Below are 27,057 nucleotides of genomic sequence, written 5' to 3' on the forward strand. Positions count from 1 at the left end.
CTTTGGATCTTGTAACTATGTTAATTATAAAATTTTAAAAAGTCTTTAAGTTCAATCCCTAAAAATGTAAAGCAAAAATGAAACAAACTGTGTATCAAATTGGCGGCAGGCCAACAGAAAGGAATTCTTTCATGCATACCCTAGAGAGATAGAAGGTAAAGACAAAAAGAACTGCAAAACATCTTTAAAATATTTTCAATAACGTTGGTGGTAGTGTTGATATTGGTATTTTTAACACTTGTGTGAATATTGTAAAATAAGATAAATAAATAATTATGCTGATGTCACTGAAAACTGGTATTTCCAACAGTGGAGAAAGAAAATACAAATGTAAGGTAGACGAGGTTAAGTAAAATCCCTCTAGCACCCTGAATTTTTATTGTGAGTATCCACATGGCATCATGATAATATTCACACACAAAAAAAATATATCTATCTACGTATTTCCTAGCTTTGTCCTCTGAAAAGCCCTAGAAATGATGGCCAACTCTAAAGCAACAAGCAATCTCAGTATCCAGAATGTAGTCTCTAAATATAATTTCCCATTAAAAGGAACCATTCCTTAGAGAAATAGTTCTTTTAAGATCTGGGCCTGGAAATGTACAAAATGAGCTTGGAACATCTTGTCAACACTAGAAAGCAAGGAAGGTATCAGTCACCACTAGGTGGTGTCAAAAGAGCCCAAGAGCCAAGCTACAGAGGGTTCCACAAGTCAAAAATGAGAGAAATTGAGCATTGATAAGAATAATAACTACAGTGGAGTGAAACGCATGAAATATTTTAAAATCCATGACATCGTAGGGATTCTTAGAAAAGAGAACACACACACACACACACACACACACACACACATACACACAAACACACCCTTCAGGCATCTTTGGATAATGCCAGGAAGACAACTCATTATTTTGAAAATTATTTAAATAGAAAGAATCAAAGATTTATATTGCCTTAACTACACAAACCAAACCTCAGTGTAAAGAATAACTGATTATAAGATTCTCTTTGTAGAAGAATCCCACCCTTTAAATGAAGCAGGAACAATATAATCAGGCCATCATCATTTTGCAGCCTATACTAACAGATCTATTCAACATCACCAATGACAAGTGATATCAAAAAAAGAGGGGCATCTCAACATTAGATGCCATTAAGTATGCTTGCCAAACAAAATTAAATCTGACTCTGACTACCAATTCCCAAGAAATATGAAGAACCAGAGAAACATGTTCAGTTATACCAAGGGGATGTAATTGGCAAAATCCAGACCACAATACCCCCTAGAAGCCAAACAAACCTGTTTCTTCAGTGAATACAGTGCACCACCAACAACAACAAACAAAAGGAGAAATCTATAGACAGTTAACTGGTCTGATAATTGCCCCTCCCACTGAAAGTAACTAGAAAACTGCACAAAATATATGAGAAAACTGTTCTCATATAGAGAACAACAGGTAGCACACAAGCTTGACCCCTGAGAGAAGGGAAACAAATGACGTGAGCCTGATGATCACCCAGCTTTCTACCTGGAGGCACTTTCTAGACCTCAGTGAAAGGAGGGAGACCCCAAGCAGAGCACACCGATCTCAGAGTTCGGGGAGACTGAGGTCCCTGAAATATGTAGGAAAAAGTACCAGAAAGATGAGAGCTAAGGGGAAAAAAAAGAGTTCGAGAAATCAGCCAGGGGTTTTCCTTCAGTCTTGGACTGAATTGAAAGCAGCACCTGGTAAGGTACAATTTCTCGAGGATGGGCAAATAACAACTACAGACAGAAAGAACAACTGTGAGGAAGCTGGAAGCTAACAATTCCGAGTTAACACATGCCTGGAAGACATTTGTATTCCAGCTACTCAGACTGAACTCACCTACTGAATGTAGTATTCGGTAGACCTCAGGAGAATCACACCTTAGTAGTAGGGCTACACTCGCTCTAAAGACTACATACACACCTCGCTAACAAATCTTAAAAATAAGACTAGAAAGATCAAGCTATTCCACATGTAACTTAACAGGCTAAAACAAACTTCACTTTTTAAAGGAAGCCATTAAAAATCCTGGCACTCAACAACATAACATTCAGTGTCTACCATCAAAAAAAAAAATCACTAGACATGCAAAACAGCAGGGAAAATGTATCCCATAACTAGAAGATAATCAATCTATAAAAACAGATCAAGAAATTACAACAGAATTAATTAGCTTACAAGGGCTTTAAAAGATTTTAAAATATACTTAGGAATTTTTAAAAAACTGAAACGGTGACCACCATACTGAGGAGAGAAATGGAATATATAAAATAGGACCAAGTGGAACTTTTAGGGCTGAAAAATAAAAAATCAGAAATGAAAAATTCCCTTGGTGGGCTTAACAGCAGATTGGATCAATGAATTTGAAGACAGCAACAGGAACTACCTAAACTGAAATAAAGACATAAAAAGGCTGAAATACAGTATGGGGAATATAATCAATAATGTTGTAAAGATTATGTAGGGTGTCAGATGGATACTAGACTTATCGGGGGGATCACTTCATAGCTTGTGTAGATGCCTGACCACTGCACTGTACACCTGAAGCTGAAGTAGAATAATATTGAATGTCAACTATAATTAAATATATATATAGTCACAGGATGTAAAGTACAGCATAGGGAATATAGTCAATGGTATTTTAACAGCTATATACAATGTTAGAGAGATAGCAGACTTGGGGTAGGGTTATCACTTTGTGAGGGGTGTAAATGTCTAATCATTATATTGTTTTGTACACCTGACACTAATAGAAAAAATAAATTTAAAAAAGACAGGGGCCGGCCCGATGGCTCAGGCGGTTAGAGCTCTGTGCCCCTAACTCCAAAGGCTGCCGGTTCAATTCCCACATGGGCCAGTGGGTGCTCAACCACAAGGTTGCCAGTTCAATTCCTCGAGTCTCGCGAGGGATGGTGGGCCCCACCCCCTGCAACTAAGATTGAACATGGCACCTTGAGCTGAGCTGCCGCTGAGCTCCTGATGGCTCAGTTGGTTGGAGCGCATCCTCCCAACCACAAGGTTGCCGGGTCGACTCCCCCAAGGGATGGTGGGCTGTGCCCTCTGCAACTAGCAACGGCAACTGGACCTGGAGCTGAGCTGCACCCTCCACAACTAAGATTGAAAGGACAACAACTTGACTTGGAAAAAAGGCCTGGAAGTACACACTGTTCCCCAATAAAGTCCTGTTCCCCTTCCCCAATAAAATAATTTTAAAAAAAGACCATAAAAAGGCTGAAAAACAACAACACTGGCTCAGTGACCTGTGCAATGAGATAAAGTGATCTAACATATGTACAGAGTCCCAGAATGAGAGGCTCCCCAGGAGGGAGACACAAAAAAATTTGAAGAAATGTGAAAACTCATTGAGCTGTACACAGAAAGGGTGAAGTTTACTAGATGTGATTATGCTTTAACCTGATTTTTAAAAATGTGTTTATTCATAGATGACATGATCATCTACACAGAATCCTATGAAATCTACAACCCTCGCCTCAGAGCTAATAAGCTAATTTAATAAGGTGGCAAGATGCAAGGTCGATATACAAAAATCAGTTGTATTTCTATATATTAGCAAAAACAATTGTAAATGAAATGTAAAAAGGGTACCATTTACAAGATAAAAAACCATGAAATATACTGGTACACGTAAACACAATATGCGTGAAACCTGTATACTGAAAGCTGCAAAACACTGTTGTGAGAAATTAAAGAAGATCTGAATGAATGTAGAGATGAACTTAGTTCTTGGATTAGAAGCCTTAATATTTGTTGATGTCAATTCTTTTCAAACTCATCTACATATATAGATTCAACATAACAATCAAAATCTCAGCAAGAATTTTTGTAGAAATTGATGAATTGATTCTAAAATTTATATGGAAATGCAAAGGTACTGAAATATACAAAATAATTTCGCAAAAGAACTACCTGATTGCAAGACTTACTGTAAAGCTATACTAACCAACAAAGAAGTGTGGTATTATCTTTAGAAGTACAGCTCAATGAAACAGAACAGAGTCTAGAAAGAGACACACATATATGGTCAACTCAAAATGCCAAGGTAACTCAAAGGGGAAAGAAATGCTACAGAGACAACTGGATATCCATACAAGGAAAACAATAAAACATGACACTGGTCACAAAAATTAACTCACAATGGAATGCAGACCTAAACAATGAAAGGTATAAATATAAAACTTCTAGAAGAAAATATGAGAAAATATTTGCATTGTTGGACCTGCTAAGATTCATTAGGCAGGAAACAAAAGGCACTAACGATAAAAGTAAAAATTAATAAAATGGTGTTCATCAAAATTAAAAATTTGCTCTTCAAAAGACAATGTTAAAAATTAAAAAATCAGGACACAGACTAGAAGAAATTATTCAAACTACATATGTGGATATGCTGGACAAAGGGATGACTCACGTCCTGGGCAGGATGGTGTAAGATTTCATCAAGCTACTCAGAACGATGCTCAATTTAAAACTTATGAATTGTTTATTTCTGGAATTTTTCATTTACTATTTTTGGACCACAGTTGACCTCAGGTAACTGAAACTACAGAAAGCAAAACTGTGGATAAGAGGGGACTACTCTATATATTTAAAACTCACTGAGCTGTATTCCTAAAATGGATACATTTTATTGTATGTAATTTGTATCTGATTAAAGTTGATCTAAGATATACATCAATCTATTATAACATCTGGATCTCAACAGGATCCTGATTTGAACAAGAACAATTTTTAAAAGGAGGGGAGGGGATTTTGAACATGCCAAATATTGGTTGATATTAGGTAATTACTGTTAAGGTGGGTGATGGGCCCATGGATTCATTTTACTATTCTCTCTGATTTTATATGTTTGAAATTTTCTGTGACATAACACTTAAACAAATTAAAGCATCAACTATTTAAAGGATTACTATGTAGAAAAGAAATTAGAAGATATCATATGGAGGGAAATTTGGAGTCAATGTAAGAATTGCACTAGCTAAGACAGCAATGTGTAGCCTTGTAAGGCATGTTGCTCACACTAGGAATTGTTGATGCCCAGGCTTCATAACTACTTGTCGAAGTTGTAGGAGAGGAAATGACTGCAGTTAGAGAGAAGTTGGACTAATTGCCTGCTAAGGTATCTTCCAACCCTAAGCTTCCATTAACCGTTGATCTATGAATCTGACTTCTTGTACAGTTTTCCCAATCAAGTCAGCACCCCATTACTGCCCAGCCCTATTAAATAATCATCTATACTATTTATTCCTACTTCACAAAAACAATTTCACATATTTTCTATTTTCCCAATTTTAATATATATTTGATGTGACCTTTTCTTAAGCCATTCAAAAATCAGAATTATGCTTTATACCTTCTAGAACTTTTTCATCCTAGCACAATACTCTGTATTGTCATCAAAATGCTTTCTTAACAATACCTTTCAAATCAATGTTACTTTGTAACATTGCACCCCCTTCTCTTGATGTTCATGTGGTATCTTCTCCCATCATCCCCCAAGCATAGACTGTATCCTGTACCACATCTGTGTCCCCCTACCCAGGCTAGAACCAGGCTCTGTGCATATCTGCAAATAAAATGAATAAAGAATTCCTCCTATGTATGGTGGCTCTTAGTTGTTTGAAGTGATGTTGATGCATTCTGGTAATCAAATTCAAATTCTGAGACTCCCTTAATCACTGAAAATTTCTTTATTCTAATGGCACAGGTCATACACACCTTCACCTGGGTGGCTACCACCACCATGACCATGGAGAAAACTGAAAAATGGTTTGGTTTTCCTCCATCTTTCCCATCCTGGTGGCCTTTCCCCTGAATTCCCCAGGTATTCGATGTCTTTATACTGCCCTCTGACCATCCGAATGAGAAGTAGGCAGGGGATGACAGCCTACAAAATGCCCAGCATTGCACTAGACACTTTACATTATCAACTCATTTAATTCTTACAACAATTGGAGTAGGTAGTATCTGCATTTTAAAGATGAAGAAACTGAGGTTTGAAGTTTAGTGATTTGCTCAAGCTTCTAAATGATGTATCTGGGATTTAAAACCAGACCATCCTGGCTCAAAACCCGTGCATTTTTACGGAACAAAATATAACCCTCTTTCTTATACAAGTCTTGAAATAACAGAACCTAGAGAAAAATATTTTTGTTGGGGAGGATCCTTTCTCTGTAGCTCCAAGGGCAGCTTAGCCTCCAACAGCTGAAAGCCTACTCGTTCTCTAATTTACCAAGAAAAACGTCCAATTTCAACAACCACAAGGGGGAGCTAAATCCTAAAAAGCTTAGATAAGCTCCAGACAGATTATAGGTCTCCTTTGCACCATGACTCCCTTTAAAAAGATAAATCTTAATAAATATTCTGCCATAGTGACTCTTTCTAAGAAACAAATCTGAGGATACCTTTTTCCTGTCTAAAACCTTCAAAATATCCTTGTCCCAAACAATCTCATGTACTTACCATGATTTACAACTTCTTCACATTTGCCCATCTCCCTCCTACTCTGCACTTCAACACCACCGCCTCCCTGGCTTCCTCGGGTAACCTTTTCTTTATGCCTCCATCTCTGAACACGTCATTTCTTCTGTCTGACTGTGCGCTGCCGTCTCCCTCCCCCCAGCCCTTCTATTCAACAACAAACTACACATCAAACTCCCATTGGTCCTGCAGCTCTGCTTAAAACATGTGTCAGCTCACTTCTGACCTTTTCTGACCATCCTTCCACCACAACGAGTCAATATGTTGACATCATTCTACCATCAGGTAAATACTTCTCTTTCTGCCCATATGATACTATGTTTCATGTCAATGTCTTTAAGCTCCTTGCTAGACTAAAAGGTCCTGGAGGGGGAAAAAACCACGTTTTATAGGTGTTCTGGCACAGCTCTGGCCTGCAGCCCATCCACTTCAGGCGCTGAACTGAACGGAGAACCCATCAGTCATGCACCTGTGGCTTGTTTCAGAGGCCGCCTTCAAAGGACCACGAGTCATTTTCATAAAGACATTTTAAGTTCTTCACCTCATGCTCAAAATCAACCTAAAAACTGTAATTATCAACATTCTATCTGGAAAAAATATATATCAAACTTACCGTCTTAGTTAAATAAAACATGAGTGAATATATTAAAAGAACTGCATGTTCCAAAGGTGTGACACTTGCTGGCTCTTGAGCATTTGTTTCTGGTTGCTTTTTTCCAATAGCATCGACAGGAGTGCTTTCAGTTGTAATTATCCCTAAAATTGAGAGGGAAGACGAGTATTTTACTTCATGCTTTAGAATAAGAATTGTTTCTCTTCATTTAAAATATTTATTGATTTCCCACAAAATAGTAGTCGCTGTGCCTGGATATGTGGTTCTCTTAAAGACAATTATATAGAGAAAAAAATGCAGACTCCCTATTGGAGCCCTCATACCCTTCAACTATAAAATCAGCATCATCTCCAGCACACTCTCCCCTCGTCCTCTCCCTTCCGGGACTTCTCCTATACTTTGAGACGGGGTAGAGAGACCAGCCCAAGGCTGCCAAGCCTTGCGGTATCACAGGGTAAAGTACTACCTATGCTTCTAGACTATAACCTTTAAAAACACAAAAACAGTATGCGGTCATGTGACCATTTTGAATAGACAAAATAACTATCAGCTGTTTTTCTGGTTTACGGGTAAAATGATTGAGCTACACACACAAAAAAACACAGAAAGTTGTTGACACCATTATTAGGGTTGTATTTTGAAAACGACTTTCTCAATTCAGATGAAATGAGTTGCTCCCCCATCGGATGTTCACTGTGGTCTGTGATTAAGATACTGTTCACTAGTGTCGTCTGCACTGGACCATTCCACACTGCCGAGTTCTGTACTATTTCCTGTAATCATACAGTATAATGATACCTCAACATAAAGGACCCCTTCCCGAGCTACATTGTATGCTATGGGGCGGGCGGGTCACACACAGAATTTGTGAGTTTTAGGACAGTGTTTCTCTAACTTTAACTTTGACAAGATCAGTATTTCCTGGGGAGCTTGATAAACAGATTGCTGGTTTCTACCCTCAGAGTTTTTGATGCTGGTCTGGTTGAAAACTATGGTTTTAGAGCATAAGGCTTTTTAAGAAGAATGTTTTACACTACAATTATTTGTATAAGCTGATGCTAGCCAGTCACTGGTTTGTAGGTTAATTAGTCTCGGGCCTGTTTCCTATGATTGATCTCCATCTGCAGTAACCCCTGCTTTTCTCTGTTAGTTCTGGGATTTCTTATTTTTGAAACTTGTTCCTACTCTATGAGTCTCTCCTCTATTTCCTACCTTTAACAACACATCTCCTAGATCTTCTCTATGATATGCCTCCACTTCGTAGAGAAACATTAGCAAACTTTACCTGGGTCTACGTCTTTTTCAGTATTCGGCTTCTGTGACACTTCTGAGCCACCCGTGTCACTAGTCATGGGTTGATCCAAGTGGCTGGGCTCCTCAGGAATCTGCATTTTAAGATCTTCTGTGTTGTCTTGTGGGAAATGTTCTTCCAGTGGTGGTTGTATCTCTACAGGGCAGAAGAAGGCATTGGGCTGGCAAAGCTTGCTGACACTCCCCCTTCAGCTGCTGTCACTCACTCCCCCATCACACAACTCCAGGGCAACTCACCAGTGTGCTCTGTGTGCTGGCAGCCCATGGAGCACAGCTGGCCAGGCAAATAAAAGTTTCAGTTGCTTTTATCTCACTGCACAGATGGCTAATCTACATTTTAAAAATTACAAAGAAACCCTTATTCCAAAATATTTCATAAGTAAATATATTTACGGTAAAGATCTCAATAACCTAACTTCCCTTGGCAAACCAACATATGCCCACACAGATAAATGTAGAAAAGAGTATCCCAGTCAAGAGCAAAAATATGAAACATCTCTTCTACACAGAAATAACATGCTCTTTTATAAACAAACATGCTTGTCTCACAGAGCCAGCACAGAGAAGGGCGTTACATACAAAGGCAGCTGATGTGCCCTTCAAATATTTTCAAAGTACCTCTAAGAGTCAAAAAGAGAGAACCCGTTTCCGTTCCTAAGAGGCTCGGGGCACAGCCCAATGAGACCAACAACAAAGATGAATTTTTTTGAGACCTCATAATTTACCCTGAAAATTCGAGTTTTACATTCAAATCCAAACTATATCTGCTTTGATGAAATGCAAAGATGGTCCCCTCTCCAAAATCTCAGGACAAATTGACACTCTTGGAAGATTTTTATCCTATGGCTTGACGTCCGCCTGGTACTCTACCACATACCCTCAGTTCAAATACCTTGGTGTGAAAAGCATGGGGACGGAGAAAAGAGCCCGGCGTGAGGAACCAGCTGAGGTTAGGATATTGGTTCAGGGTCAATTCAATCACTATTGGCTGAATGGCGTCTGTGTCAAGGGCTGTGTCAGAACGCTCTGCAGCCTGGGTCAATGCTTGATTAACCTGAATGCAAGAACCCCAGGGCTCAGCAGAACGTAACTGCCTTGGGTGACTGCTCCAATGAGGCAGGAAAGCACATGACATGCACGGGAGATGAAAGTTGGGGGCGGGGGAGGATGCAGAATCTCAGGCAAGGCACTGATTTCAAAGTTATGCCAGTCAGTCCTTGGTCCAACTGCACTTATTTTATAATTAAGAAAAACTGTGTTCAAAAAAAGCCCTTTCATAATTGTACACGGAACTTAATAGTTCGTTAGCAGGACCACGATGCACGACATACATCATTTTCTTGTTTATATCCTTATCTTTTTAGAAGGTTTCCTTTTGAAAATGCTACCACTCTCAACTGTCCTAAGGAGAAAACAGGGTTAAGACAGCCTCATCCATGCCTCAAAAAAGGCAGGCAGGGTGATGTGGACATCACGGGGCTGCCTCTTGCCTTTAGACACGCTGTAAACTGTGAACAGCGCGCTACAAATAAGGTATGAGGCGCTTCAGCAAGCCCCCGACCCCCCACCTGCCTCTCCAGCCCAACTCGACAAGGCCACAGGCGGGTACTTTACCTTCCGCTGGTCCACTCCAGCCTTCCTCGGGAGGCTGTGCCGCGGCCAGTGGTACAGTCTCCTCCCCTGTGGAGTGTCTGTACCTGACAAAATAGATCAGGTCTTGAACATCATCTAGCACTGCAGCCTCTTCATGTATGTTTTCCTTCATTCCCAGATTTCTGTTTTCGGTCACACGAGTATCGAGCATTTTCTCTGCTACACTCAGGATTTGTAACTCAAACGCGCGGAAGACCTTATCGAGGACCTTTTCCACATTATAGGGCAGGCTCTCCCGCTGTGCCGACTTCAGCTTTAATGACATCTCTTGGAACATGGCTTCCAGCTCATGGATATTGAAGTACTTCTGGAACCGCTGCAAGGACTGCTGTTCCTTAAAGAAGCTGCTTATTATCGGCACGTCCTCCCCGTGGCCCCTGTGCTCTGGCTTTGCAGTAGTGTGTGGAGTCCCGGGGGGCAGGCCGTCTGCACGTCCCTGAGATGCAACCCCCTGGCTTTCTGTGTCCATGACTCTCTCTAAGTCCTCCTCATCCTCTTGTGAGAGTTCTCCTGCCCCAGGTTCCTCTGCGAGCCGTGAGGTCTTCAGCTGTTCCTCAGGGCTGTCTTTAAGATCATCAGAATCTTTATTCTGAAATGCTTCCTCTACCTCTGGAGTCTGATTGTTTTTCTTGTCAGGAACGAACATTCCCTCAGATGGGCTCTGTGCTTTCTTATCTACAAGAGGGCTTTCTTCCTTTTCTACCACCAGGCCACGAGGTTCCCTGCCTAGTGGGTCCACCCCTTTGCCCACAGTTGTACTTTTTCTTTCAATTTCCAAAATATTACTGGTTTCTTCTTTGTTTTCTTCCGTTTCTGCATCAGTACTAACGGCGCCTAAAATACCTATTTGGGGGCCTTGGGGATTACCATCCAGCTGCCTGTCCTGCATCTCAGGGCTTTCTTCTTTAGACTGTTTCGCACTTACAGCGTTTTCATCCTCCAGCAGTTCTTCAGGGATGAACTGTTCGTCATCTTCTGCTTCTGGTTTTTCAGTATAAAAATCTGGTACTTCTGCGCTATCAGTGTGGCCTGTTGTTTTTGCTTCCTGAGTGCCCGGCTTTGGATGAACATATTTTTCATCTAAGGTGTCCCCACCTAAGGTGTCCCCTGTGACCTCTTCCTCAGACAGCCTTGGCTTCTCATTCACTTGTTTTTTAACTGCAGCAGCCACATCTCTTTCTTGTTGCCAGGACAGATTTCTTCCCAGAATGGGACCCTCTTCTTCCAGTTCTCTTGACAAACCAATTTCATCAGGAGAAGAGAACCTAGGTTGATTCTGAGTTTTAAGAAGCGGCTCCTCTTTAAATTCCTCACTTCGTTGCTCGACTGAAAGCGTGTGTGGTTTTACTCCACTTACTAGCCTGTCTTTGGATGCATTTTGCTGACTGTCTTCCAAGAGGGGTGCAACACCCGTGGCTTCCCCTTTAATCTTTTCCTCCTTCATTTCATATCTTGCAGCTTTATGTTCCGATCCACTCTCGGAGCCACCTTCCAAACTCTGCTCTCCAGGTGTGTCTTCATGGAGTACTCCTTTTGAGATATGAACAGCTGCTCCTTTTAGGTCATTTTCTTTGTGATCAAAGGCTGATTTTAATGTTTCTTTATCCTTTTCTGCAGTTGGCAAAGAATCGAGGTTCCTGCTTTGAGGAGAACCATGTAGAGTCCTGCTTTCTTGCTTTTCATCCTCTAATCCTTTCTTATCCTGCACTGGGTCCTTCTTGGATTCCTCAACTGTCCTCCCTTTTCCTTCAATATGAAGTTCTGTGTCCATTTGTGGGTCTTTGTCATTATTTGTTTTAGGGACTTCTACACTCAAAAGACCATCTTCGGTCTTTTTAGGGTCAGTATAATCTGTTGCCAATTGTGGTTTCCTCCATTTGCTGTCACCGTCTTCCTCTTCTTCCTCTGAATTGGAACTCTCTAAATCCATACCTGTTTGTTCTTCACCTTCTGGAACAGCAGAGAAGATGGTATCCTCCCAGGATGTTACTGTATTTTTATCATCGTTTTTGAGGCCAGAGGACTGAGTTACCTCAACCTTATCCTCTTCACTTGAATTCTGCTCTTTATCTGTTAAATATTTCTCAACTCCAGATTTCAGTGGGGTTTTCCAATCTTCTCCATCTGTAAAGGTTAGTAATGGTAGCTCATCAAAATTTTCTTCACTGTCTTCCTCTTCTTCCTTCCCAACTACATAATACTCAACATCCAAGTCCTCATCGAAATCATCTTCTAACGAAGTAACAAGTCTGGTTGTCTCATCATCAGATACAATTGCATCTGCAGTTGAGCCAAGTTTGGTTTTCAAGTCCAGAGTCATTTCTTTTTTCAAAAACTTATAAGCATCAATCTTCTCCTGTTCATTTGAGACTTGAGAACTATTGCTGGTTTTATTGTTTTCACTTTCTGGCACTTTCAGTTTATCTTTCAGCATTTCTTCAAAAGGGTTGAATGAAGATTGCTCTCCATGAGGGTGATCTGTTTGACTGTCTACTTGGGGGTGGTTCTTCTGAACCTCGTGTCTTTCCTTGAGTTTCTTAGTGTTTTCTGAGAGTACACTTTCCCTTTCTTCTGATTTGGGTTCTACTGGATCAGGTTCAGGGTCTCTTTCCTCAGATACTTCAGGAGGTGTTTCCACATGCAGAGAAGTTTTTTCTATAGCTTCCTCAGAATCTCCAGTTGCAGAGTTGTACAATTTCAAAAATCCTAAAAGTTCTTCTACATTATAATTATCAAAATCATCTCTTCCACCATCAAAACAAACAAAATCTGTCTCCTGTAAAGGAAAGAAAAAATTAGTGTGTCACTAGCCATGTGTCACAAGAGCAAACTCTTACCCATGCTAATGACAGAGATATTCATGTTTGGCTCTAGAGGGGCTTTCTTGCCAACCTTGGGCAACAATTGTTCTTGGGTAGTCGGGAGATAGGAAGCTGGACCCCACTTTTCCCTGGCTTCCTGTGTCCCTGAGAAAGGGCTCCTCCCTGAGTAATGTTCCTGGCCTCCCTTCATTCTCTCTTCCCCAAGGTGAATGATTCATGTGGCTGGTGAGTCTGCCCTGCATCATCCCTGTTTTCTGTTTGGGCCAGCTGGAGGAAACACACATCGTCTCTCCTCCATGCTGTCAGTTTTACATGGACAACCCCCCGGAGAAGCCCCCCATTACCTAGCTCTGCCTGTAGCTGGGTTAGTCTGTCTTATTCTAGACTGCAGTGTTCAAAAGCCCATTATTTACGCATACTTGAATGTTTGCCAAAAACCTTTATCAATAAATAATGGTGACACGTTGGTCTCCATCTACCTGACTCCTGGGTCTCTAAATTGTTCTGAGCACAAGTGGGGATGAGTGGGGTGTCACTGGTAGGGTCCCCCAACTTCCAGCATCTATGCCTGATGTTCTGGAAATTCACTACATAATAATTTGGGAGAACCTAGAAGACCATCCAGCTTCCCTGTCTGCCTGCCCTCGGCTGTACTTTTCTGCTTACCCAGCTAGAAAAAGGCAGAATGACCCTACTGTTAGGCTCTAAATCTACCCAGATTTGGGGCTCATGTTTTCCTTGGATTGGCAAAGATAAATCAGCTTAACAAGTATCTTATTGAAATACAGGTGCACGGGGAGTAAAACTTTAAAGGAACAAAGAATGGTGTCAAGGGAACTCACTACTTAATTATTGCAAGTGTAACTTGAAAACAAGATTAAGTAAGGGATATACTCTACTCTACCTCAGGGTTCTGGGTGTCATTCAGATCTGCTTTCAGGACTGTCTGTAAATCTGTGTTTTCCCTTTCTTCCATCAAAAACCAAATTGACATAAAAGGGGCCACAAACAGAAGGAAAAGTTTAAAAAACAGCAAAGATCATTTTCTTCTCCTGACTAAACTTTCACATTCCTCTGGGGAGACCTGACCAGTATAGTAGAAATGAATGACTGCCTCTTTTCATCACATGCATTTCTAGGCCATTTTCTAATATTGAGGGAAGCATGCAATGGTGATGTAATGAGAAGGCAGAATCCCAATCAAGTGAGGCCCCTGTGACTAATGCACTGCTGTCTCACTCTTGTATCCCGGAAGTCCCTTCAGTAGGAGTGCGGCCAAACAGGCAATAGGGCTAATTGTGTGGCCCTCAGGATGATCACGAGACGTTAAGAATAGCAGTGGCTCTAAGACTTCATCCAGTCTACCAGTCTCAGCTAAGAATCGCCCTGCACCAGCAGCTAGCGTGCTCTGCAGCAGCTCCAAAGAGCTGCTCAAAGATTTCTGAATGAAGGTGGGCATCATTATACACTTTAAAAGTCCACAAAATAATCAGCTGAACAAGGATCCCAGAACACAAAACTTTTGTCTTCCCAAAGTTACTAAGTCAGTGCACCCCAGATGAGTGCTTTAGAGCATTTGCAGTCGGTACCTTGTAGATTTGTGACAGGACCTCATCTGACACTCTCACATTCCCTTTTCCAAATCTATAATATAACTATAATCCCTTAAATCACTAAATAGTCAATAATAAGAAAACCTGTGTAAATTTGCATTTCAGGCCTAGTACATAATTTAGGGTTTGATCAATTTAACTTGATTGCTATATACTTAAACTGTCTAATAGCTAGTCATTAAGTAGTTTCAAATTGAGATACCTCCTTTTGCTTGTAAAAAGAATTGTTTACCTCTTAAATTTAAAAACTAAATGCAAGGATATTGAATTCTTAATTTTTTTCTCATATAAACAGCAAAGAAAAACCCTGTACAAGAGTACACAGCCTTGTATAAGAAGATCTGATTACATGTAGATGAGATGACATGTAAACTATGAGATTATGACATAGTCTCCTGTGAATTCTCTTCAAACTTTTCTTTTTTCTATTTTAAAGGTTCCTGATACTAAATTAAAAACTGATACACAAATGTTAACTTTTTTTTTTTTTTACCAAAACACGTTAAAAAATACAGCAGTTCCTCGAATAACGTCTCATTCAATGTCATTTTCTTATAACACTGATGAGATGTCATAGACTTAACTCTTGCTTATATCAATTAACCTATGCTAAAACTGGCTTCACCACATGTCATTTCACTTAAAGTCAAAGAACCTATCGACGATATTAAGTGAGGGCTCACTGTAGTCAATAGCTGATGAATTTATAAGCCAATTATAACTGAGAACCAAAAACATCGACAACTTACATCTGCTGGAATTTGTAGTGGCTCTTCTTTAACATATTCATGGACTACCTGGATTAAATCCTTTGGAAAATATCCAAAAATACGCCCAACCTGTACAAAAGAAAGGGCAAAAGAAACAAATATCAATCAAAATTCTGTACAGGAAATATAAATGAGAGAAAATACACAGATAGACAGGTAGATATAACCACAAGAGACACAGTCACTATGATTACAGAGTTATTATTCCAATAAAAATTAAGGATATGATACTGTAAAGCCAACTTTTCTACAACCACTGAAGTTTTCTTTCAATATTCAGTTTAATTCTAAAAGCAAGGCACATAAAGTTAGATTTTTGAAGTAGAAGTATAGAAGACCGTTGTGTATTATAGGATTAAAACTATGCAAATCAAAGCTGGTTAGGAACACAATTCTAATTTTAGCAAAAGTTTACCTAAACATTTCACAGCATTGCTCAGAAACCAGTACTCATAAGTCTTTCTTACACCAATAAACACCAGCCATTAAAATTAATAGGTGAAAAAATACAAAATTTCTGAAATGTATGACCAACACAACAAAAGGCAAATATTTATTGACATTATGGGCTGTATCAGCGTTTTCAAAAACTAGACTTTCAAGTATTTGGGGAGAAAATAAAAGTCATACTAATCTACACATCAAGCTTTAGTTTTATGCAGAGTAAACCTCTGTAGAATATTATCCCATTTATCTACAGCACTAACAGCCAAGGTATATTAAATGTGTCCTCTTGAGATACATACACTGTCTTTTACTAGCTAAGTCTGAAAGAGAACAGATCTCTTCCCAATCATTAAAGGCGGAGACGGACATGCAGATCAAATGCACAAAAAGAAAAGAGGCTATCTTATCACTAACTCCTAAAATATCCTCATTATGAGTGCTCTTGTTATATCTGGCAACTACCTGAAAGCCAGTGTTAGTGGTAGAATACTGCCTTAGAGATTAGATAAGACAGGGCCAATTTAAAACTGCCACATTGGCAGTTAAAGTCTGAAACTTGAAGAAACCGAAAAAGACTGCAGGATGAAAACTAAGAACTAGAAACAAGAATCATTTTGAAGGTTAAGGAGAGAGAATTTTTTATTTCCTAAAATACAAGGTTCACGAAATGAGAGGGGAGACTGAGGGAAAATATGCTTTTTCCCTTCTCAGAAAACTTTATTAAGAGAGACTCTGGGAAGGGGAAAGAAATCAGAGATCTGCAGAGAAAGGAAATATATTTATCTTGGTGTAATCTTTGTCAATTGAGACCACAGGTCTTAAAACTCTGGATTTTTACACTGGGTGGTGTCTCATTTCTTATGATCTGACAGAAAACAATGTTGCAGAATCATGGGCCTTCATGACTGGAAGTGATCTTTAGATCTAATTTTGCTTCCACACATCATCCCTGCCAGGGAACTGCTGATTTGATTTGGAGAAAAATAAAAGTAGAATATTGTTTCAAGAGAACAAATTCTGCACAAGCTATTTACTATCAGGACACATGTAATTAAGTGCCACCGCCCTGAAAGGAAATATTCAAAAGGAAGGTGGGTTACACATGGGCCCTGCTAGTAACAGGACTTTTAACTTTATAGAAGCTAAGTCACTATACACACTAACTGCAATACAGAGCAGTAAAAAAAAAATTCCACACAAGCAGTGCAAACACAGTGCCACCTAAATGATTATCAGACAGCAGAGATCCTTCTGGCTGGGCCGAGCTTCCCAAAGAAGGCAGGATGAGAGCTGGGCCTCAGGATGGCAGGCTTTCCAGAGGTGAATACAGTTGTGAATCAAAGTGTGGAGATAGAAAAATGCAAGTCAAGTTCACTTATTCAAATGCTCAAACTTAACCGCTATATGAAAAATGCAACTAGGAACATGGGAAAAATTCTCCAAGTGTAAAATTAAGAAATCTCATGTGGTAGACTTGAAAGAAACAGAATAGATTCTTTGTATAGAGGGATTCAGCTTGGATTCTGCCTAAATACAAGGGTTGTATCTGACCAGTTGGCCTTTCAAGATTTCTCCCTAGGAATCTGGACCGCCAACAAAATGAGTCTATTATTTCTTTATGGTGGTTTCTCAAGTCTTATTTTCTATTGTTTGTTTGGTGTTTTATTGAGAGTGAAAGTTTTCACAGTAGGGACTGTATATTTCTCTAAATTTGGACAATCCTAAGGACATCAAGGACTCTTACTACTTTCGATAAACAAACAATCCACACATCACACTTTTTAAAAAGGAAAGGACAGTATCTCATAAGCCTCTCAATCAGGTCACTCCTAGTGAACCTTCTCATTCAAAACATCAAAGCATGATGCATTAATTGATTTCCATGTCTCATATCAGGGCACCCGTAGAGCTGGGTGCAGTAGAGCTGCTGGGGAAACTGCTAGGAGCAAGTATCTAAAAAGCAGGAAAAAGATTACCTAGAAGTTGCAAACAGAACAAACAAACAAGAAAGTGCAGAGTGAAAATGACATTTTGCTTTTTTAACAGACTAAGAATGGCACACAATTATGTAACTGTTCCCAAAGCTGCCAGTTTTTCACAAATATTAATAACTTAGAAAAAAAGAAACACGCGCAAAATCAACTTTAATCGTGAATGCCCAAAACACTGTCTTGCACATGATTTATAGAAGTAAGCCTAATGCTCATAAATCCTTCTTTTTTGAAGCAATGGAGTTAAGAATTTCCAGGTTGCACCATTTTAACCTTTACTACATCTGGTGCATCCATGGCTGATCAGGTCTGGAATTTGAAGCAGTTCAGTTCTGTTTAAGAAACCTCTGCTGAGCCCCTACTCTGTGCCAAGCCTGACGCCTGCTGGGGACCCAAATCTTTTTCACACTCTAGCACAGAGGATAGGTTAACACCATCAAAGACCCAGCAAAACAGTTATTTAAATCTACAGTGCTAAATAAGCCAGTAAGAAGTCAAAAAAGAAAGTATGTCACATTTTTACTTACACTTCCAGCCCAAAGTTCAGGCGATCTCCCTGCCAGTGTGTAGTAGACGTAGACATGGTCACCTTTTTTAAAATTCACAAAACGACAGTCTGGGCCTGTAAAATCTTCTAGAGCTTCACCCCGGTACATTAACACTGTATATAAAGAGAGGAAAAAAAATGACCGGATGTCAGGATTCAGCTTTCACAGTCCATATTGATTTATCAGGAAATGTAAGAACCCACTGTAAACAATTCACTTTCTCCAGTACTCTCCGGAACCAGTCGCTTTCAATTCACATGCGCAAAGTATCTAACATCTTTAGAGCTTTATTGTTATAAATCATGACACCCTCTGCAAGTAGACAGGGATGCGGGAAACTTTTGCTGGCTTTCTCTATGCATAATGAAACAAAAAGCAATGTGTCCACCACAACACTTGCCTGGTCTCAAGTGAAACTCTCGTTCCCTCTCTCACCTTGTAGTCCTCGATCTTTGCTGTTTCATAATCATAAAAAAGCTTTATTTTGCAATGGGGTAAATTCAAGTGCAGATACTGACTAGCTTAAGCATGATTACATATAGAGGTAATAGGAAACTGGGGAGAGCACCTAGGAACCCCCAAGGGATCAATTAACTTGAACTAACTCCTAAAAGGCACTATCTTTAAGTGGCTTTAACTGCTACCACGTAGCCATAAACACTGTCAGTGTCATCTGCGGCCAAATTGTCCTATCCTTACAACATCTGAATAAATTAACAGGAAAGGGTGTCACATCCTATTATGGATCCAATCACATTACAAGGTAGTATTTTCTGAAAGTATATAATGTTGACTGTACCCAACATTAAGAAGTTTTCAAAACAAAGTTGAAACATTCTTATTTACTTATTTCTATAATCAAAATCAAAAGTGGACATCATCACATGTGGCAGGGACAAGCCAAACGGTGAGACTTGTTCAGTAGTTACCTTCAGTCCTAAAATGTAGGACTGATAGAACTAGAAACTGGTATTTTTCTTTTTGTTGGCCAGATACAGTTTCTGGTGTAAGATGAAATGGACAATAAATGCAATTAAATAGCAGAGAAAAAGAAGGATAAAATGGAAATAACATTTTTTTCTAAAATCCAATTAGCAATAAATACATTAAAACATATCTTTAAATACATATTTGAGGGACAAACATAGATTTGAAGGAGGTTTGGATTTTGAAGCTAAAATCTGATTATTTTAATACATGTCAGCATCCTAATTCAGAGGTAATTGGATAAGAGGCCAGGTTGAAGGTGATGGACCGTATAAGATTGGAGACTCTATCAGAACTGGAGATAGCAATGTTTCTCTTGGTCCCCGTTAGAAGAGATCATTGAGGATTTATAGTAATAAATGAGATGACAACATAATGCATACTGGTGAACAGCTATCTGAAAAGCACATGCCACACAACACAGATCCAGACCCTGCTCCAGCTGCTGCCTGCTATATTTTGTTACAACTGTCTGGACACATGCCATTTCTCAAGTTCTGTGACAACTAAGGGCCTTTCCAATACCATGTTTCTGTGCTGAGGAAGCATCATGGATGTGATCTCCAGGCAGCTGGTTTTGAGGAACTCAGCACAGTGCTTGAAAGCAAAGAATAACAAGCATTTTGCCAGAGCCAACCCTGTTTGCTAACAACCTGAGTTTGCTGTATGGGGGGCTGGGGAGTAACCAAAGGAAGAAATCATGGAAGTTGTTCTGCTTTTGTCGTGTTTATTTACATCCACCCTAGGGGTTACCTCCAGGAATGGCTCAACACAAATCAAAGATTGCCTCCTTTCTTTAATGGTGTTGCAGTGATACAAACTCTTCAAATTAATGTAATTTGTTTTTGAATAACACCAATTTGAACATAAATGGCTAAACTATAGGCTGATGGCCTTTTCAGAATGAATATTGTTTCAGTATGTATCAATTACAATTTATGAACAACCGATTCCAAAGCGGTAATCAGTTAAGTTACAAGGTTGTGTGGGACGAGTCGGGAGGCTGTTAAGAATGATCCTCGTTCGGCAGACACCTAGGAAGAGATTCCGACAACACGAGTGACTAAAGCTAAGGCTGGTTGGGTTTGTACAATCCTTGGAGTATTTATTACTGTTACTTTAATCATCCTCTTCATCTGAGTCTGAGACCTCAGCTCTCCACACCCTCCCACCCCCGATCCAAGATGGGAACAATTCCGCTTCCTGCGCAAAAGAGAGGCGGCTGATGGTCCCAGGAGGCCGATTCATGTCCTCAGCCTCTTTCCAGAACGAAAGATTTTTGGCCTTGCTGTTCCGCGCCCTGCCTGGCTGCTTGTACGGACTTCTAAGCACAGCAATGACAGGATTGAGGCAGAGCCGGGGCGGAGACGTGGGAATACTCTGCTTGCCTGGACCCCGCGCCCGTCCCACACCTACACTCCAATATATCTGTGTGAGCCCCAAATCCGACTGAAGCAGAAGGGCGAAGGGGCAGCGCCAGGGCGCCCTTCCCGAGCCCCACCATCAACCTGCCGCAGAGAATCCACCCACCGAGCCCTGAGCGCATCTGCCCCCGGGCTGCACCCACCGAGGTCGCCGCGGCGGGGACAGGAAAGCGCTCGGAGGCAGCGTGGGGAGCAGGACGCGCGGCGCTCACCCCATCTCCGCTACACGCCGGGCGGGCGGACGGGTGGAGCGGACGCTGAGAGATGCCCGAAACGGGGGGCCACCTCCAACCCCCAACACCCCCCCCCCCGGGTCAGCAATGAAAAAATAAAACGCCGGCAACAAGTGGGAGGTGCAGCCCCCAGCGGCCAGGGCCAGCGGGCGCCCGCAGGACACAAAGGCAGGGACCCGGGGATCACCCCTACCCCGGCCTGCCAGCCCCCGGCCGGCGTGCGGGCTGCCGAGCTCCCGGCCCCGCGCAGCCCCGGCGCCGCTGTCCCCTCCCGCACTCACTGCTGCATTCCTTGTCCGCGCACAGTTTATACTCCGAGAAGCGCCGATTCGTGTCCGGCCCCGGTTGGCCCGCCACCCGCCAGGGTGGCCCGAGCAGGAGCAGCCAAAAGAGCAGCCCCGGCGCCGCAGCCATGTTGTGGTCACCTCGCGGAGCCGGTGACGCGGTGGAGGAGGCCCGGGCGGGCGCCGGCGGGCGGTGCCGGGGGCGGAGCGCGGGTGGGAAGCGCGGCGCGGAGGGGCGGCGCCCGGGAAGGTTTGAGTCGTTCGCGGCTGACACGTCAGCACGGGCTCCGGGAGGGGATGGAGGGCTCCCGGAGGAGGCCCGCAGCTGCGACTTTCTCCCCGAGGCCGCCTCCTCTGCTCGCTGCCTTGGCAACCGGGACTCTGTACCCTCTCCCTCGCCCAATCGCCTGCCTTTGCCCCGTCCCTTCGCGGCCGACCTCCGCGCCATTCCGTTCCTCGCTCACCCCTCTCCGCCACCTGGGGTCCCCTAACCTCGCTGCGTCTCACCCACAGGTCCTTCTGGCACCCCGCAGATTCTGATTTCCGGTTTGTCCCAAACCAGCCCGCTTCACCCCCAACCCCCGTTCTTGGTTGGGTACTTCCTTTTCTGGGCTATCAAATCCCACCCACGGTTTGCCACTGTTAGCCCTGGTTCAAGGCCCCTTCTCCTTCCGACCCCCGGGGGTGCTTGGGGCCCCCTCCCATGATCCCCTTTCATTAGGAAGGGGGAGTGTGAGTGAAGGGGTGCGTTGGTGATGTAAACTACAGCCGGTGGCCGGCTTGGGCACTTTTTGAGCCCTGGGGGATGGAGGTGGGCAATAGGTCCCTGGGCTGAGAGCTTCAGGTTCTTGGGTCTTTATCCATAAGGGAAGAAGTAATTTAATTCAACACAAATGTGTTGAACTTCCATTTTATGCTACCATTTCATGTCATGCCAGACATTGGACAAAGTACTAGGGTGGTGTGCGGAAATACGTAGGTCAAAGACAAGATAACTGGCCCTTGTCTAAGGAAGCCCACAATTTAGTGGAAACCAACTAGCATAAGAACGACTAATGAATAAATGTCAGAGTAGGAGAAAGCTGATTAATGGCAGCTACCATTTACTGAGTGCTTCCTTTAGGATGAGGTTCTGTTCGAAGGTCTTTATGGGTATCAATTCAAATAATCTTCACAACAATAGTAGATCCTATTATAACCTATCTTCATTTTTGAGATGAGTAAATTGAGGCATTCACACTCTAAGATTCAAACCAGGTAATATGCTCCTTTTTAATTATAACTTCATAACACCTCCATCAAGCAACATTGCAATTTCTGTTCTTTCTGTCTGACTAGAGGAATCAAAATCTTGTTTAAATTACAATATGACTGAATTATCTATATATGCCAAAAAAAAAAAAAAAAAAAAAAAAAAAAAAAAAAAAGCCACAGGTCAGCCCAGGGAGGAGTGACGGCAATATTCTGGCTCTGGTTGGAGCCCTTTGCATTTGTCTGTGACCAGAGGCTCCTCACTGCAGTCTCTGCTAAGGTTATTCATCCACCTGGAACACCAGTCAAACCCATCAGTTGGCTTCCCAAACTAACTGGATTCTTTGAAAGCAAGAGGAAAGAATGTGGCCCATCCATGCAATCCATAATGCTGAATAAAGGAAAAGATGGGATGTTTCCAGAGGTGTTCACAGTCGTCTATAGGGGCTGTGAGATGTCCCGTTGGTCCAGTGTAGTTCCCATGCTGTTTGGAGAGAATGTACAATGGATAAGGTCACCGAGCATCCAAGTAGCAGTGCCCTCCGGAGATTTTCATTTCTTTTCTACTATGTGTTTGTTTGCTTTAGATTCTTAGGCGTGCCAAACAGGCACCTTTAACTTATTATGTTAAAAACCAAACTCTTTATTTTGTCTCTCAAACCCTGATCCTTTTATCTTCCCCGTCTCAATAATGACACTTTAGTTCCTATTTTCCAGGTGCTCAAGTCAAAAACTTACAAACCATTCTTGACATCTCTTTCTCTCATACCCTATGTCCAATCTACCAGACAATCCTGTGCATTCTTTATTTCAATAGCTTTATTGGGGTGTAATTGATATACAATAAACTGCACACATTTAAAGTGTACAATCTGATAAGTTTTGACATATGTATACCCGTGAGACCATCACCACAATCAAGATAATTATATCCATCACCCCTAAGAGTCCTTGTGCTCCTTTGTAATCCCTCCCTTCCCTCTCCTGCCTGTCTCCAAACAACCTTCTGTTGCTATAGATTGATTTGTAATTTCTAGAATTTGATATAAATGGAAATCATACAGTATGCGTTATCTTTTTTTTGTCAGACTTCTTTCACTCAGCATATTATATATATATATATATATATATATATATATATATATATATATATATATATTATCCCAAGTGTATTGTTTGTTAACACCTCAAATGGAATTTTCACTGGGCAAATGTTGAGTAAGAGTTAAAAAAATAAATTTGTAGTTTGTGGGGGGAGGAGATCAAAATATCAAAATATAAGATAAGGAGAGTTCCTGATCATGAATAATTTGTGGTTGGATTGAAAAGGACAAGACAACTACATCTGAAACAAATAAAACACAGCATAATAACATATATCATTGTAAACTTCCCATGATGGCTGCCCAGGAACATCTAGAGTCTTAACATTTCATAAATGACACAGATAATAGAATTATTGTAGAAGGACATTAACAAAATTATATTCCATATATTAAAGATGCTATAGGAAAGTATAAGTATGTAAAGGAGAAACATGGAGGATATAAAAATGATCCAGTTCAAACTTAGGTGAAGAAAACAATGGCTGAGATGAAAAATATACTAGATGGGATTAATAACAGATTAGACATTTCAAAAGAAAATATTAGTGAACTTGAAGACATAGCAATATAAACTCTCCAAAATGAAACACAGAGAGAAAAGAGACCAAAAGAAATTGAATAGAGTATCAGTGTGCACAACTTTAATTAGTCCAACATATGTGTGACTGGGGTGCCTGAAGGAGGTAGGAGACAGAAAATATATTTGAAGAAATAATGAATTAAAGCACTCCAAATTTGATGAAAACTCACAGATCCATGAATCCCAAGAAACCCCGAGCACAAGAAACATGAAGAAAACACCAGTGCACATCAAATTTCCTAAAACCATAGGTGATGAAAAAAATGTGAACATCATCTAGAGAAAACAGACACTCTGTGTACAGGGGAGGGAAGATAAATGACAGCGGACTTCTTGTTGGAAAAAGGAAGCCAGAAGACAGTTGATCAACATATTTAAAGTGTTGAAAGAAAAAAATGTGACACTGTGGAGTTGTATACCAAGTGAAAATATTTTTCAAAGATGAGGTGAAGTCTTTTTAACACATGGTGCAGGGACAACTGGATATACCCATGCAAAAAAAGAAAAATTGAACACTACCTTTCACCACATACAAAAGTCAACTCAAAATGGTTTATAGACCTAAATGTAAGAGCTAAAACTATAAAAAAAAAAATTAGAAAAAAACACAGGCGAAATCTTGGAGTAGGCAATGATTTCTTAGATATGACACTAAAAGCACAAGCAACCAAAGAAAAAACAGATAAATTATACTTTATCAAATTTAAAGCTTAGGTGCTTCAAAGGACATCATCAAAAAAGTGAAAAGATAACCACATAGAAGGGAGGAAAATATTTGCCATTTATATATCTGATAAGAGTTTTGCATCTAGAATATATAAAGAAACCTTAAAATTCACTAATAAAAAGACAAATAACCCAAAGAGTTATAAACCAGGTAAATCCTAGTAAGGGTCTTAGTTAAATATAAAAACACTATAATTGGTTACAATATAGTGAGTCAGAAAAACAACACTCAGTCTTTTACTCTGTCAGGTGAACCTGCACAGTACATATCCTTCTGGGCATCTCAAGATCTTCCTTTCTTTTCTCTCCAGATTTCTAGCTTTTGGGTCCAGTGTCACCCTTTGAGGCCAGTGTCTAGAAGATGGGTCCACCTTTTAAACCCATGTCAAGGGAGCCACAATCTTGGCTCCGCCCTTGAGGATGGATCTTCATTATATTCTTTAGAGTGGAAACTCCTAAAAGATAAACAAATCTCTCTTGCTAATACCAGTCATCTCTCTTAGTAAGCATGGGGTGGGTCGGAGGAGGAAAAGACCTCTGCCACAGAGTAAGTGCTAACGTGTTTTGGTACAAATTCGAAGCACTAAAGAATTAAAAGGAGGAAAGCAAATGATGGTGGTGGGATTTGAGTTAGGTCTTGGTGAGTAGGTAGGATTTCGATTCTAAAAAGAAAGGAAAGGGCAAGTGAAGAAAGCAACATAAGACAAAAGAGAGCAGAAAGTAATTTTTAAAGGGGAGTAAGGACACCTAATCTTACTAGAGTGAAATGATCACAATAAAGAGTAGTGGGAGATAAATTTCGGTGGCTAGGGCAGGTCAGAGTATGATAGCCCCTGAAAATCAAGCACAAGAATTAAGACTTAGTATAGTGAAAAACAGAAAGCTACCAGACTTTAAGTAAAAGGATCGGAAAACTAAAGTGGGCTTTAAGCAAGTATCCTGTTCTGAAAGCCAAGGAGAATGGAGTTTGGTGTTGAGTACGGCCAGCAGGGTTAAATCCTCCCCCACAATTAAAAAGCCATGTCAAAGTCATGTCAAAGGGTATATTCTACTGGCAGTGAGTCACATAACAGGCCAGGTCTTCTATCAGCATGTACTATTTGTCTAGTCTTGGCAAATATTATCCCAACTTCTATTGTACAAAGAAACTCAAACATCTGAAATTGCCTCTAATATATAAGCTTGTATATAAGTTCCTGTTTCCGGTTCTGCCTAATTTACCTTGGCACTATTTTCATAGAAGTCAAATATTTGGTGCTTTGAAACAAAAGCAGAACAAATTCCAGGGTGGGGCCTGCACAACTCAATTTCCAGTGTAGACTGTTTGGCTTCATCCATTACAGTTTTCAGACATGAATGGCTTCCTTACAGGACAACAATGGAAGCAGGGAATGTAGTCAAAAGTATTAAACTAGGTATCAGCAGTCTAATTGTGTGACCCTAGGGAAGTCATCAATTTTTCTTAGTCTTAGATTCCTCATCTTTAAAATTGGGGCTAATGTTAACACTTCATAGTGTTTAAGAAACAAATGAAATCATATATTAAAGATTGTCCATTTACGTTTAAATAATTAAACAGCAACATATCTGGCTGTTAGCCAGCAGGGATGGTTGATGGTGCAACAAGAGTCTCAGCAAATCACTGACTTTGTCACAAAGGAGACACTTTTAGACAGCACCTACCCCGGAAACTTCCCTTCTTACTAAAAGTCAGCCTGGCAGGCAACAGCCTCCCAAGCGGTGCTTGGCAGGTCAAAAGCGCCCCCTGGAGGAGACAGTCAGAACTGAGAGGGAAAAAATATTAACACGTAGGTTCTTGAGGATGACATACAATCACAGCCAACCTGTTAACAGATCACACATGGAGACAAAGCAACCCTCCTGAATCTTCAGCATTTTAATTCATACATTCAGTATAAAATTAGGAACAGAAACATAAATACCATTATGAAGACTGCTCAAACGTGGATACGAAGCAATTGCATCCAGAAAGAGTAAGAGTTCCCTGAAAGTATGGAAACTTCCATTCCTATTTTAATCTACATGGGATATGAAATGGTAGGGAATACATAAGAGGGTGAATGAATGAAATCAAACCGGAGTGTTTAATAGAAGATCTGAACATAACCTGATACTTCCCTTTATCTCACTGATTCTCTAGAACAATGCTGTCT

At 40.8% G+C, this 27,057-nt stretch overlaps 2 protein-coding genes across 3 annotated transcripts in view; one reads left to right on the forward strand and one right to left on the reverse strand.

The window, feature by feature from the left end:
• MIA3 (MIA SH3 domain ER export factor 3) overlaps positions 1 to 21,476 on the reverse strand; it is a 41,662-nt gene extending 20,186 nt beyond the window's left edge. The window contains exons 1-6 of one of the 2 annotated variants that reach the window (XM_088799134.1): positions 21,218 to 21,476; positions 18,272 to 18,405; positions 15,286 to 15,375; positions 10,063 to 12,877; positions 8,423 to 8,584; positions 7,138 to 7,280 (exon numbers count right to left, since the gene is read on the reverse strand). In XM_088799134.1, the coding sequence (XP_088655260.1) occupies positions 7,138 to 7,280; positions 8,423 to 8,584; positions 10,063 to 12,877; positions 15,286 to 15,375; positions 18,272 to 18,405; positions 21,218 to 21,350 (3,477 nt within the window). In that variant the 5' untranslated portion in view covers positions 21,351 to 21,476. The remainder of the gene's footprint in view (positions 1 to 7,137; positions 7,281 to 8,422; positions 8,585 to 10,062; positions 12,878 to 15,285; positions 15,376 to 18,271; positions 18,406 to 21,217) is intronic. The other variant, XM_088799135.1, reaches the window with a different exon arrangement.
• The window catches only part of TAF1A (TATA-box binding protein associated factor, RNA polymerase I subunit A), a 74,364-nt gene that overhangs the window by 4,423 nt on the left and 42,884 nt on the right, over positions 1 to 27,057 (forward strand). The gene's annotated exons all lie outside the window — the stretch shown is intronic.

Source organism: Rhinolophus sinicus, chromosome 6 (assembly GCF_057876585.1).
Source record: "Rhinolophus sinicus isolate RSI-liver-muscle chromosome 6, RSI-T2T, whole genome shotgun sequence".
In the NCBI taxonomy this organism is placed as follows: Eukaryota; Metazoa; Chordata; class Mammalia; order Chiroptera; family Rhinolophidae; genus Rhinolophus; species Rhinolophus sinicus.